The sequence below is a fragment of the Anomaloglossus baeobatrachus genome, chromosome 6 (assembly GCF_048569485.1).
Source record: "Anomaloglossus baeobatrachus isolate aAnoBae1 chromosome 6, aAnoBae1.hap1, whole genome shotgun sequence".
Classification (NCBI taxonomy): Eukaryota; Metazoa; Chordata; class Amphibia; order Anura; family Aromobatidae; genus Anomaloglossus; species Anomaloglossus baeobatrachus.
Genome location: NC_134358.1, coordinates 492,480,645 through 492,496,198, shown reverse-complemented (window position 1 = coordinate 492,496,198; position 15,554 = coordinate 492,480,645). Strand labels below are relative to the sequence as shown.

The window sequence follows — 15,554 nt, the reverse complement described above, 5'->3', positions numbered from 1 at the left end:
TCTCTGACTCCCAGGTCCCTGCTGGAAAGTAAAGAATTAAATCATTTTTTAAAAAAAGCATTGTTGATAACCAGCCAAAGTAAACCAGACATCTGCGAGCTAGTATTAGTAGGCTGGGAAGGTCTACAGTTATTGGGCCCTTCCCAGCCTAAAAATAGCAGCCTGCAGCGACCTCAGAATTGGGGCATCCCATTAGATGTGCCAATTCTGGCACTTCACAATTACCCTGGTGTGGTGGCAATTGAGGTAATAGTTAACGGGGTTGATGTCAGCTGTATAATGTCAGCTGGCATCAAGTCCATGGGTTAGTATTGGAGAGGCATCTATAAAACACCCCCATTATTAACCCTGTAAATGTAAAGTTTAAAAAAAACACACAGAAAAAAATAGTTTATTTGAATAGAGACTCCCCCACACTTTTGCTCTTTCACCACTTTATTAAAAAAATGTTACCACAATGCTCTGACATAATCCATGATCCAAGAATGCAACTCCAGTGAGTGTGATTAGCAGAAAAGTACAGCTATTCAGACGCTGGGTAACTACAAGGCTCATCAGAGCTGCCGGGTCTCGCTGAGCACAGCATTGAGCCAACAGCTCTGATTAGCCTTGTCGACATACCCGGTGTCTGTGAATAGCTGTACTTTACTGTAGTCACAGTCGTTAGAGTTGCAGTCTTGAACCATGGATTACATAGGAGCTTTTTAATTTTTTTAATTTTACACTTACAGGGTTTGTTATGGGGGTGTCTGATAGACCCCTCACTAATCATTACTAATCCCTGGGCTTGATGCCTGCTGACAAGTCACAGCGAGGCGCCATATGTCACTTCAGGTCAGCATCAGATATCAGTAACTCAGTGACATCACCACATGTGAAACATTCTAGGTCTGGCACTGACCAGGAGTAATCTCTGGAATCATTCCCGGTATCTCTCATGCGTGGTGATGTCACTGAGTTACTGACATCACCATGCATGAGAAATTTTCAGGTCTGGTACTGACCGGGAATAACCTTTGAACGAGGCTCCGTAGGTTGATGTACGGATTCAGGGGATGTTGTGGGACCACTACATAATCGACTATGTCAGATCTAATTTTTTTAAAGTGTGTGTTTTTGGTGTTTTACTTGGTTAGTAATAGGGGTGTCTGATAGACCACTTTCCATTACTAACCCATGGGCTTGATGTTAACTGAAAGCACACAGCTGACATCAACCCCAAAAATATGACCCCGATTGCCAACCCACCAGGGCAATTGAGAAGAGTTGGGGCAAAGGACCAGAATTAGCGCAACTAATGGATGCATCAATACTGGGGAGGCTGCAGGCTGCTATTTACAGTTTGGGAAGGGCCAAATGATTTCTTTATAAATAAATGTAAATAAAAGCCCTTGGTTTCCCTCTATCTTTGATAACCAGCCAAGCACCGGGGATACTTGGTTGAGTATCGAGTAATGTGATCACATTGCGGTGGGTGTCACAATGGGAGCAAGAAAACCGTCATTGTCAACAAAAATAACCAATCACAACACAGCTTTCATTTTGCATTTTAAGCATGAAAACTGTGATTTGTTGCTGGCAACAGGGACATTCTTCCTTTAAGATAGTGTTATAAATTGGACTCTGTAGTTTATATCTGTGCAGTTGATTTGCATTTCTGTAAATGGAGACATAACCATAACCAAGAAACATTTTTTAAAAAAATGGTCATCATAAAATTGGAAACCTCAAAAGTTAAAATATTTCATTTATTTGACCCACTTGTTTTGACACCATAGAAGTAGCAATTATCTTTATGAAAGGTATACTGTAAGGTGGTTATATCTACCGTATTAGTATATATGACTATCCTAATGCGTTGACCTTAAGAATGATTTACATTCCACCATGTCATCACCAGATACATAATAATAATTTGTCTTAAAAGAAGCTGTCACCTTGTACATGAAGTCTGATCGGTGGACAGCATAGTCTAGAGTAAGTGGTCCCAACCTTTCTAAACTTGAGAGCCACAATCAGGTCTGACAAAAGGTTGCAAGCCACATCCAGCTGCTGTCCCTCAGAGTAGTGACACCCAGAGCCCCCATTACTGGTAAAAAGAGAGCCACAGCTTTTCCACAAAAATCCCACTGAAGCACTATCCCAAGATTCAGGGGTTACCACAATACCGTGATTCAGTATTCTTGAACTAAGCACTGCCACAACACTGTCATATCCAGCTTCAAGTGTGCTGCCCCAACGCCCACAGCAGCCGGCTGCTCAGATCCGGATGTGCTGTGTGGCTCGAAGGATCCTTCTGACCCGGGGGTCACGCGGACACGCCAAATGAAAAGGGGGACATAGTTGTACGGCCTTGACCGTATTTGGTTCGTGACGCCACCCACGGTGTGGGGTGAAGTGGGACACCACCACTGCTGTTGTGGGATACCCGGGGGAGATGTAGTGGCAGCCGGATGTTAACCCCTCCGTAAGTAAGGATGGTTTTCCCGGGGCCCAGTGTCTCCGTGCAGGGTATGGCGATGGCAGGGGCTTGAGTGCCCGGATAGACCAAGGGATGTTTGGTTACTCACAATTAAATGAATCACACAAGTCTTTTGGTAAACCAAGGTGCTGGTGGCCGGCCACCGCGGCCGGTTGTACTCTGGTCCCCACCCGGGCTGGTGGTCGCCGTCTTTTCCTCTGCACTAGTTGTGGTTGTGTGTTTAGACTTCCCGGTATGGAACACGGGAGTCCACTTCCGGCTTTCTGTGTGCCTGAGGAGCTGTGCCCGCTGACGCTGACCCGTAGGATCGATGGGCCCTGGTGGTTGCCCTATCCCTCTCTGGACAGGACCTGTAATCCTGCCCTCAATTGGTTGATTAGCTAGGCCATTGGTTCCGGTCCTGGCTTCAGGGTCCGAGTACCCCCTCTGTGTATGGTTTCTGGTCGGGTCTCCGCTGTTGATACCGGCGGGCTCCAACCCTGTCCCGGTCCTCGTCGGATCTGCCGAGCCATCTTCCCGTCTCCTGCTAACGGAGACCACCATCTGCCACCTAGCCAAGGTACCAGGGCTCTCGACCCTGGCACCGTCCAACTTGAACTTCTCCTCCCCTGGAGCTACACCTAGCTCCAGCCTCCACTCCTCTCAACTTGAACTACAACTTCAATTTGTTTGTTTTCCCGCCCCGGGCTGTCTAGACCCCTAGGTGGGTGTTTCCTAACCACTTGGTCCCTCCCACTGGTGTGCCTGTCTTGCCCTGAGGGGGGTGACTAGGGTTTCAGGTCGGCTGTATGTGACCTTGGTGAGGGAAGGTGTTATGCGGGGGCCTATTGTGTGACTACCTGGATCTGCCAGGGCGTCACACAAGCACCTCCTCAAGCAGGTAGTCTCATCCCGTCTCCAGTTCACCATACTTAAACATCCCGAAACCCCCAAGGCCAGCATATAGGCATCCAGATCTGCTCTTCTGTGAGGGGATACTCACATAATTCACCATCTGGAGACCTGTTCTTCATAGCTGTTAGCTAGACCAAAGCTAAAACAAAAAGCTGGCAGACAGCTGCGAATCACACATCATGGGCCTGCGAGCCACATGTGGCTTCCGAGCCGCAGGTTAGGGACCCCTGGTCTAGGCAATGTTTAACAACCTCAGATCTCAATCAACAGACAAAGTTTCCAGTATTTTCTTAGTATTGACCAGATGTAATTCAATCACCTGCACTTGTGATAATTCTGTGTAGTTCTGTGTGATAAGATCTGTGCAGTACTAAGGAAATCCTGAAAACATCCACTGTTGGTGGCTCTTGAGGACTGGAGTTGGGGAACACTGGTCTAGAGCAATTTCCCCCAATTCCAGTCCCCAGGAACCACCACCAGTTGATGTTTTCAGGATTTCCTTAGTATCGACCAAATGATAATTCCATCACCTGCACTTCTAATGATTCCATCACTTGTGAAATACTAAGGAAATCCTGAAAACATCATCAGTTTGTTGGCTCTTGAGGACTGGAGTTGGGGAACACTAGTCTACAGAAAGAGAAGCTGAATAGAATGCTATATTGATTTGTCGTGAAAGATTCAGCATTTTATTCATTGAAATCCCTGATGTCAGTATGCATATGAGTCCAGTGGACGGTCCTACTAGTGATTGACAGCTGTCTCACCATGTACAGTCATATAGGGAGGATTGCCAAATATTGAGTTTCAATGAGTAAAATGTAAATTTTATTGAGACTATTAACACTAAAAAATTCTATCAATTTGTACATTCTCCCTGAAGATCACATACCCTTTTCAACATCACAGGTGTACTTAAAATATTCTGTCTCTTGCAATTTATCACACGTATGTCACTGAGACGAGACCAACCACGAATCTATGAATATACCAGAATGTTGTCATTCTGGATTGTGAATCAGTGGTTCAGTTCACTTCTGACTCTAAAGTTATAACTTTGAGCAAAACTTAGTGTGTTGTGGTGAAACTAGACTATCTTCTAGAATTATTTATTGGGGAGACCTTCAGAATCCATAATGAACATTTTTTTACCAGTGAAAATTAACAAACCCTGAAAAATGTTCTAGACATTTCATATCACTAGTAGTGACACTGTTCTCTTTCCACACGCCTGTCATTTAACATTATTATTACTATTATTATTAGTAGTAGTTTTCTTCTCATAATTATGAATTTACTAATTGATTTGGAGTATGTTTTTTTTTTTACATGTAGAGGTAAAAGAACAGCATGGGGCAACTAGCGGGGGACGTCTTGTATTCCTACTTGAGTGATTCATTAAAGAGTATTTGTCATCAGGTGAAAAGTGATTTCATATCTGCTGCTCCCATGAATGTTCCGTTGTTTTTCTTTTGTTAAATCCGTCATATGGTCCCAGAGATATGGAGCCAGTGTCGAACTGGCTAACGGAGGAAGCGCCAGTAATACCAGGCCAGGCCGAAGTTACCTGCATTGAACTCCAGAGATCTCACCTGAGCTCCAGGGTTCAGTCCGGCCTGTCCGCAGCTGTGACATGAACTGAACCGCAATCGCCGTGGAATCAGTCGGCGCTCGAGGTTCCGTCCTGCAAACCCTGAGTTCAGTCCAAGCTGCACTCTTGAGCTCAGGTGAGAGCTCCAGAGGTCAATGCAGGTAACTTAGGCCAGGCCTGGTATTACTGGTGCTTCCTCCGGTAGCCAGTCCGATTCTGTATGGAGCTATTTATCTAATGTTCACAATATACTAATTTTTTGTCACGATGACTCTGGGATAGCAAGGAACCAGGGACCTTAAGCTGTCCATCAAGCCAGGGGGCCCATTGCTATCCCTATCCTCAGGGATACCCCTAATGGTGGGGATGCCTCAGTCTCCTTCAAGTCCCTGCTCCTCACCAGTCCTAATCTGATTCTGCCTCCCCCTCCACCCAGGAAGAGATGGGACAGGAGTTTAATGAAATCACAGATATAGATAAGTGAAAACCATAACTCTATCACACAGCATGCTAATACATAGGTAAGGACAATAAGAGATTCAGGATGAAACACAAGAGTTGGAAGGAAGCTACAAAATAATGGATAAATGTCCACAACAAGCACATAGCATAACTTTCACCAGGGATTCTGGGACACCACACCACACAGACAAACATGGAAACTATAGCTGGCATGGGTAGAAGATTTCAACCAGCATAAATAGGAGGGAAGCAGATGTGATTGGCTTCCCCACAACATGTGATCAAAGGAACCTAACAAGCAGACTTGCAGACGTTAACTACCGGTAGCCTGCCTATGAATCAGCACAGAGCAGGTTGATGCCCGAGTCTGCCTATGTTGATTTCAGACCCCAGAAAAACAATCGAGCAGAGTGTCAGAATCTGTAATGTGAACAGAGGTCCTCAAAGCGTAATCAACATTTTAATTTTTATTTCATAATTCCATAGTACACATGAAAATAAGCAACTTTTTAATCTAAGAAAGTTGAACAGAAACTAGTTTACAAAGAAGGATTTCTGAAAGTTTTATCCAAAAAACCAACTACCCATTGAAAACAAATGCAATAGCCATGTAAAAATGTTAGCATGTATAAAATTGACAGAAGCACTGTTTTAAAATGAGTGATTTTTCGAATACCATACAGGTTATACTTGGCCAAAATTACAGGCATTCTTCTGGGAATGGTGAGCAGCTTCAAGAACACTTCAAAGCAGCTTATATAGGAAGAAAACAATAAAACTAGACAAGGCAAATGCAAGCCTGCTGAATTTCTCCTCCATTACCTATAGGCCAGCTCAAGCATTTTCTATATATAATCGCACAAACTAATATAGTGTTGTTGGGTCTGGTAATGATCCGGTGCATTGTCCGTCATCTAGCACAGCCAGGGTTTCTGGACAATCAGTAAAAATGTCATATATTTTTACCCTGCCCGCAAAAACAAAAATTCATACAATGGTGATTTTTTAAGAAGCTGTAATTATCTTTTTCATAGTTCATAATGAATGCTGCTCATGAGCTATAGACATACCATACTGTATATAACATAAAATAATGGGGGGGGTTTGGGAGGGGGGGGTTCAAATATGTCAGTAAAAAATGTTGTCTGTCCCTGATTTTTGGAAAAAATGTATAAAAAAAATTAAAAGTGAAAAAACTAAACACAGTTGGCATATTCTGTTCTATTAATTCATCATATCCACTACTGAAACAGCTCCTAAGCAATGTAGCACTATCACTTTTACTTCTTGGTCCTGTGGATTCAAATAAATTATCAAGTTCTGCTTCAGTATAACAATAATAATAATAATAATAATAATAATAATAATATGTAATGTCTAAACTTCCAAATATAATCAAGGTATTACCTACCCCGCATCACTGCTATTTCCACACAGTAAAGGGTCTTTTGTTCCATTCTTGATGTAGATATTTTCTTTAAAATATAAAAGAAAATGTATTTGTATCATGATAGACATATAATAAATGAAGACATAGCATAAATTACAGACTAAATAATAGAATACAAGATCATGTAAAGCATTGGTAGAGAACTTATACATTCACATTTTTAAATCAATACATTGAGAAACATACTGCAAAGATAATCTGGAAAAATGCTTAAGTTCCCCATTGACTTCCATTATACTCGGTACATGAGTCAAGCCAGTCCGAGTGACTAACTGCTCATTACGAGTACCGAGCCCCCGAGCCTGGTAGTACTCAATCATCACTAGTTGTTTTGAGTACCGGGCATCCGAGCATGGTAATGCTCGTCCATCACTAGTTACGAGTACGGAGCACCTGAGCATGGTAGTGCTCGCTCATCACCAGTTATGAGTACTGAGTCCCCGAGCATTTTAGTGCTCACTCATCACTAGTTACAAGTACTGAGCACCCAAGCATGGTAGTGCTCACTCATCACTAGTTACGAGTACTGAGCTTTCAACCATGGTAGTGCTCACTCATCATAAGTTGTTTAAAGTACTGAGTCGCTCATCAAAGTCATTTCAAGTATCAAGCCCACGGGCATAGTAGTGCTCGCTCATAACTAGTTACGAGTACTCAGAACCCGAACATGATAGTGCTCGCTCATCACTAGTTTCAAGTAACAAGCACCCAGGCTTGGTAGTGCTCGCTCATCACTAGTTACAAGTAACAAGCACCCGAGCATGGTAGTGCTCGCTCATCACGTTACGAGTACGGACCACCCGAACATAGTAGTGCCTACTCATCACTAGTTACGAGTACTGAGCACCTGAGGATGGAAGTACTTGCTCATTACTAGTCATTTCAAGTACTGAGCACCCAAGCATGGTAGTGGTCTCTCATCACTAGTTATGAGTACTGAGCACCCAAGGATGGTAGTACTCGCTTATCACTAGTTACGAGTACCGAGCCCCCGAGCATGGTAGTGCTCACTCATCACTAGTTATGACTACCGAGCACCCGCCGAGCATGGTAGTGCCCACTCACCACTAGCTTTGAGTACCGAGCACCTGCCGAGCATGGTAGTGCTCTCTCCTCACTAAAACACACCAGAGATTGAGAAGCTAGGTGGCATGCTTTTCCCTAGCTATTAACAGCAGCCTGTATTCTGCAGATAAAATGACAAATCAGATTTAGAGATTACTTCCTCACTTCTGCACTTCCCTATTATTAGATGTTTCATGTGCATTACGTGAGCACTCTGATGTCAGACGTACAATACAGATCTGCTATCTAAAATACGGAATACAAATCATAAATGTAATACCAATAATACCATATTCTGGACAAATTAAAATGTACTAAAATAGCCGTGTATGTAACAGAGAAGTGTATGAACCGTCACTCTATATGCTGAGAATGCACACACGCTCACACCTTCCAGAAAGGCTCATTTTCTCAGTCCAGCTAGAAGTGATATGTAACCTGAGATGCTAATGACCAAGCCGTGTTTGACTTGTGATAATATGGAAGTGATGCTCTCGGGAGGCTATAATACCTTAATCCTACACAACAAGGCAGGCGAAGATACAGCAGATCCGCCAGCCCATCCCTTCATAACGTGCCTGGTTACCATCCATAGGAAATCTCCAGTCACCCAGACTCCAGGCCTGATGTGCTTTTCCCAAGCATATTTGCTTAGCAATGTCAATATGTGTGCGTGATAGGTGATATTCTACAGATACATGTTAGAGATACAAATGAGCACTCACTTATATCATTATTAACCTCCACATGGCACAATCACGGAGATTAAAAGAGCCGATTACAATCCTGGTACATTCATACGTGAAAGACTCAAAGTTTACCAAGGATCATGTTATATATCATGTGAAGCCTGGATGAATGGAGGAGTAGAGAGGACATGGCTGACAGCTTTGCATAGCTTCTCCTCTATAATAATAATTTATTACTCATTCTGATATCTTGACAAATATTTTTCGTCTAGCTCTTTACTAAGGCTACTTTCACACATCCGGTTTGAGCCATGCGGCTCAATCCGGCTGTGAAAACTATGCAACGGATGCGGCGAAAACACCGCATCCGTTGCATAAGTTTTTACATGCGGCCCGCCCGGTTTTTTCCGGTTGCGGCATGCTACTGAGCATGCGCAGTGGAAAAAACCGTATACGACGACCGGATGCGGTTTTTTCCGCATCGCGCCGCATCCGGCCTCCATAGGTATGCATTGAAAAATGCGCCGCAGTGGCCGGATGCGGCGCGATGCGGTGTTTTTTGCCGGAGCAAAAAACGTTGCAGGGGACGTTCGATCCGGCCGCGGCATCGGCTAAATCTGCCGCATGCGGCCAAAACCGGACCGAACGCAAGCCCCTGCGGCACAATACGGCACTAATGTAAGTCTATGCAAAAAAAACCGCCACCAGCGTTACAAAAGCCGGTGGCGGTTTTTCTGCAAAACGCCGTATTGTGCCGCAGAGCAAAAATCCGGATGTGTGAAAGCACCCTAAGCTGAAGTCCAAATATATTCAAGTTGCAGTTTGGCAGTCTTCAAGTGACACATTGTGATCTCCACGCGAACATTCAGGGCATGTGTTGGTGGAGTGGATCTGCACTTAAAGATCTGTGGCAGTGAAAAGGCAAAAAAGGGTAGTAGTTGATAAAAGGTACACAGGGCTCACACACATGGCCTTACGTAATTTGTATGGCGTCTTGATGAGGGAGACATAGAGATCCATGTGCCCCTATAATACCTTTTCATGAAAGGTTTCCATATTTCGAATGCTCCATCAGGGGCCATATGTACAGGGCACTTGAGAACCATATGGTCTGTGAGCATTGCTCTACAGGCTGCGTAAAAATGTCTCTACTATGTGCAAGAACCGTGCACCTAATAGGTAGTTTAGACCAATCAGAAATTTTGTCCACTCTCTCGGAATATCCTAGAGGCTCCGGGACACCTGGAAGAGAAGGCAAATTTCCAAGGTGCTCCCAAAATCTTCCAGAAAGGAATAATAACAGTATCTCATAAACGTGGGTACATCCCTCCCATTTTTTACCATATTTTATTATATATTTTCATGGGACAACACTGAAGATATGACTAGAGATGATCAGACCGAACTTTAAAGTTCGTGTTCGTACTGAACTCAGACTTTACAAAAAATTCAGTGTTCCAGTTTGGCGATCAGGTGCTGTTCATATCCAAAAATACAGAAGATCAGCGGCACAGTTCAATTGTGAAAGTTTTCTTCTTTTAATAATCCAGGTATGTTAAAAAACAGCAACCATGGTAATCGTGGAAACAGGGGGAGAGGGTACAAACAGAAGCACTGAGCCGGATGACAGCTGTTTCGCGCCGATCAGTGCTTCTACGGGTCCAGGTGCTGTATGTGTGCTGACCACTCGAGCGAGCATTGCTCTGCTTGGGTATGCTCAGTGCTAAGCCCAGTGCAAGCCACTTCCAGTGTTTGATCGGCTCACACTGGTGGTAACAACAGCGTGATCAACTGAAGTGTGCACCAAACAAAAAAATAAAAATCCCATCCTCCCCCATAAGTGCTCTGTTTATGGCTAGCTGTATGTGGGCGGAGACCCAGACTGCCCGATCACTGATTTCTAATGAGGTTCAGGTCAAGTTCTGACCCAGAACAGAACTTTATCTAAAATCCGGCTGAACCCACAGAACTCGAACTTCGGATCCACTCATTACTAGATAAGACACATTGATACAATATAAAGTAGTCTGCATACTCACTACTTTACATTACATCAGGTGTCATATCTAGTATAACAGTGCAAATGTGATGCCCTCTAAATAACTCAACACACAGCCATTAATGTATAAACTGCTGGCAACAAAAAGTGAGTACACCCCCTAAGTGAAAATGGCCAAATTGTACCCAAGTGTGAATATTTTGTGTGGCCACTATTACTTTCAAGCACTGCCTTAACTCTCAAAGTGCCGTATCTTCAGTGTTGTACCATGACAAAGTTTCTTCTACAAGATTCTGGCATACATTGGGCAAGGCCATGGAACCACATTGAGCTTTCAGGAGGGCAGGAAGGAAGGTGGGAGGAGCATGGCCAGAAAAGGAGGTGTGGACATGAAAAAATATTCAAACTATTCAACAGATCTCCAAGACAGACATCACCCAAACAAGAATTGTTGACAAGTTGACAAGAATGATATAGGACTTGTAGATGTTTGCAACTGATTTCCAAGTGATGCAGGAAGTTATATTAGTAAGTTAGCAATCAGCAGAACAGGGAACGTTTATCCACATTACAAAATGGAGTGGTGGTCAGGCATCCATTTATTATTTATGTATCTGCCGGAGAAAGCTGAGCGCAGCGTCTGGTGGCCTCATATGGAATAAAAAGAGTACCGGCCATCCATGTGTACTGATGCTCCATTTCAATGGATATAAAAAGTTCCTCATTTTACCGATTGGTGCGTGTCCCAACGGTCGGACCCCCACCAATCAATAAGTGAGTACCTATCCTGTGGAGAGGCGATGATAACTTGCTTTCACTGGAAAATTCCTTGAAAAAAAAAAAAGAGTAGTGATGGTCGAACCAGGACTGTAAAAGTCCGGACCCGCGCGGGTTCAAAAGTACCCGAGTGCCGGGCCCGAAATTCTCGAGGAATTGTGGGTATTGATCTGGATCCAGCACTCAAGTAATACAAAAAATAAAGGAAAAATAGAAAAAAAAATAATATAGCAAATGGGCTGTGCTTACCAAGCATGGTTCCTCTTATTTTTATACACAGCCAAGATAAGCGCACGGCTGGGGGCTGCAGCCTGTAGCCGTATGCTTTATCGGTGCTGGGTATCATAATATGGAAGGACCCTATGCCATTTTTTTATTTATTTATTTTTATACCATGATAGATGCACACAGTGTCTGTGCTTGCAAGCAGTCAGCTAACACACTGCCACTAAGGGTGGGGGTGCATCTGACTGCAACCAATCACAGATTCTGGTGGGTGGGAAAAGCAGTGCATATGCAATGAAGGTAATGGGCGGCCCCGGAAGTGAATGAGCGGCCGCGGGAGCAGTTACAGCTGCACCGGAGCCTTGGTTAGTAAATCTGCTTGTTCCTATCCCCTATCCCTTCTACCACCATTTTTAATCTCCATAGACTTATATGGGGACCAGCATCTGATCAGATATCCGGGACCAATCCTGGGCCGAAACCGGGTTGTTTTTTAAACCCGGTTAGACCTGCAGTTTCCGGTTATCTGCGAGTCTGCCCATCACTAAAAAAGAGCATTGATAACCATAAAGATAAGGAAATGTCTTTACTGAATAAGAAGCAAATCTACCATCATTATTAATTTACATCAGGAAAAATGATAAATTCTATAAAGTATTTCTTGTTTCTGGTGTTATGTAAATCCCTGATGATTGGCTGAGAAATTCCATTATTTTTACTAGTGAGCATTTTTTCCAGCTATTTAGTAAGCACTGCGCCAAATCCACACTTAAACAACAGAAAATACCTTCTTTTAGTTCAACTCCAGAAAAAAACACACTCAATGAGCAGAAACAGGAGGCAACTTGGCCAACCAAGTGACCATGCTTCAGACCTATAAACAGAAAAATTCCTCATCCAGTCCTGAGTCTAGAGAGCATAATTTCCACTAATCTAATGAACAATATAATTTGGGGACCCCTGCAGTTTTTGAAAATTCAACCCAGATTGCTTAGAGCAGGTGTCTTCTCATGGGTGTGACAATGGTGACACATCCCAACTATGCTAACCACAAAGGGTTGAAAAATGTGCGGACATGAAGAATTTAAAGCAACAGTTTGATCAGCTGCTTCTACGTCAATGGTCATGGGTTACAAATGTGCTATTCCTGTGTCTTCTGAGATGACTAGAGATGAGCGGACACGTTGAAGTTTGGGTTCTTTGGGTTCAGCAGGATTTTAGATAAAGTTTGTGACCTGGACTTGACCTGAACCTCAATGGAAGTCACTGATTGGGCAGTTCAGGTCTTTGACTACATACAGCCAGCCATAAACAAAGCACTTCCAGGGGAGGGAGGGCAGGGTTTTTTCATTATTTTTTGTACAAACTACAACCAATAAATCTGTTTTTACCCCCAGTGAGAGCAACTAATATATTAACCCTTAAAAACATCAATTTTAATCAAGTCTCTTAAAAACATCTGAAAAACACACAATGATTAACAATTACCTAAAGTGCACAGATGGAGAAGGGAAGAGGGGCAAAGATTAAAGACCTAAAGATAAACCTCCCTCCTGTCCATTACCTCACGCGGGGGTTGGCACCCTAAAAGAAAACGATATGGGGCCCCCACTCGTTGACGGCTATCCTTAACCTGCCCTAGATTACCCTGACGGCAGGTATGAAGAAGGTGCTCAAATCTAATAATAAAGTGCAAAACGTCCTCAATAATGATAGCTAGTGAGGTATATTGTGAAAGGATCGTGTGTATACCCTAATTGCCACACATCGGTCATAAGGTCAAGACCAAGTGATTGACAAAGGTTTGGGTGGGAAATGGGTTAGTCTAGTTATAGCACACACCCTAATATAAAGCCCCTTATTATCCCCTACCTCACGCAGGGGTCGGCACCCTAAAAATGTACGATGCAATATAGTGACCCCACTCCACGAGGACTGTCCCTAAAATGGCCCTGATGCACCCTAGCAGCAATACATATATATATATATATATATATATATATATATATATATATATGAGCCTGTGCTTAAAAATGAAAGTGAATAATGGTATATATGTATCAATTTACACGGCAGATAACTTATTGATATGTATTGTTATATTATAGCAGCATTATAATCAATAAAGTGCCCATGCTATTAAAGGGGCATAAAAATGGCGCAGTCAAGGGGTACTCATCACTGATACAGCCATAGACATGATCCTCAGATTGCCTCAAATTGCCTCAACGCGTTTCTCCCAAAGGGGTCATCAGGAGGCCAGATATACAGAGTGCCGGACAGATGCCATAATATTCAGATAAGAAGTGAGAGCCATTCAGAGACTGCAAGGGCTTTGCACTGAACCGAGCACCGAGCGCACCCGAGCACACCAATGCTTGCTCGAGTGGTTTGCAAACGTAAACCGCTCGAATACTGATTTTTTTGTAAATTCCATGCTCGTTAAGAACAACAAACTTTACTGTTTGAGTTCGCTCATATCTAGAGTTGTTAGAAACTCATTGAAGTCATATGCAGGTTTTATGATCTTGTCTGCTGCCTGGACCACCATACATCATGAAAAATCCCAATCAGAATGGGTCTTTGATATTTTCGCTGAACTGTAGGTTTATATACTGCTCTCACTAGTATCAAATGGGATACCATGCTGCTATGGTGCCCTAGTGTTACTATGTTGACAGGATCACCAGCTATCAGTGTGTTACACAGCCCAGAACTTTATCATCACAGCATAGGAATTTTCTGACAAAGGCAGGTCAGCAGTCAGCACGGGAAGATAATGGAAGCAAAGACTATTCCGGCCATGTTCCTCTCTCTATTTAGGCACAGATCACAGTGTACACAATCTGTTTTTCTTCTAGCCTACTAATCAACTATAGTGCTCCAGTATCTGAGGCGAGCGTCACACGTGGGTGAAGTCCATGAATAGATGTCAAATGTCAAGTAGAGTACGCACTCTCTACATAATGTACCAAAGCAGGATGTGCTGGAAACATTGCTATTCCGCAGATCAAAAGATAAAAGGGCTAACATTTTATTTTTTTTTTTTCTCTGGACTCAAAATATGTATAATAATTATCACCAAACTAATTAATTGGGATATAATAGACATATAAGTGTTTACAGATACAAGTGTAACTAGTCAATGCTCTAACGATACTTACAAGATACAATGTACTGCACAGTAAGATTCTAACTAGAATTGCCACTTTAAACAAACCTTGGGTGAATTGGATGGACAGTAAATGCAACTTGACTTAATGACTAGTGCCAAGGCAAATAAAATCATGGGATGCATCAAACAAGGCAAAGATGCCCATCGTGAAAACATGTTTTTTCTATATAAAGATCACTAGTCAGAGCACACATGCAGTACCACGACAGGTAACAAAACATCGAGGTGTTTAATATAAACCAAGATAACTTAAAAGTGTTATTAATACAAGGTACAAGCACATGAATGGACAGTACTAATTCTTTCTTAATCCTATAATCATGAAAACCCTCTACCTTAAGGTAAAGTGTGGAAGTAATGCCCCTACGTATAAGATAGGGGATGATTTAACTATCACTGGGAATCTGATTGCAGATATAAAACTGGGGCTCTGAAGAGTAAAGGCTGCTTTACACGCTACGATTTATCTGACTATCTGTTAAACGTTGTGACACGCCCAGATCATTGTTACGATTTGCCGAGATGGCACATAGGTCGTTTATTTGCGGTCACACGCAATGATATCACAAACGACGCACTAGCGATCAGCGATATATATTGTTTGACCAAGGCGGTCGTTTGGATTTTGTTCGTCGTTGGCAGGGTGTCAAACGTACCAATATGTCTGCTGCGATCCAAACGACTAATGTGTCGCCCAGGGATAGGGATACTCAGAGTCGGGCCAAGGGTCACTTCAGTAAGTATC

The 15,554-nt window shown here is 43.0% G+C and overlaps 1 protein-coding gene across 4 annotated transcripts in view; it reads right to left on the bottom strand.

Annotated features, from left to right (window-relative positions):
* Positions 1-15,554, bottom strand: part of LOC142243464 (sodium channel protein type 5 subunit alpha-like) — a 587,685-nt gene that overhangs the window by 306,832 nt on the left and 265,299 nt on the right. For all 4 annotated transcript variants that reach the window (XM_075315409.1, XM_075315410.1, XM_075315408.1 and 1 more), the window contains exon 8: positions 6,841-6,904. In XM_075315409.1, the coding sequence (XP_075171524.1) occupies positions 6,841-6,904 (64 nt within the window). The remainder of the gene's footprint in view (positions 1-6,840; positions 6,905-15,554) is intronic.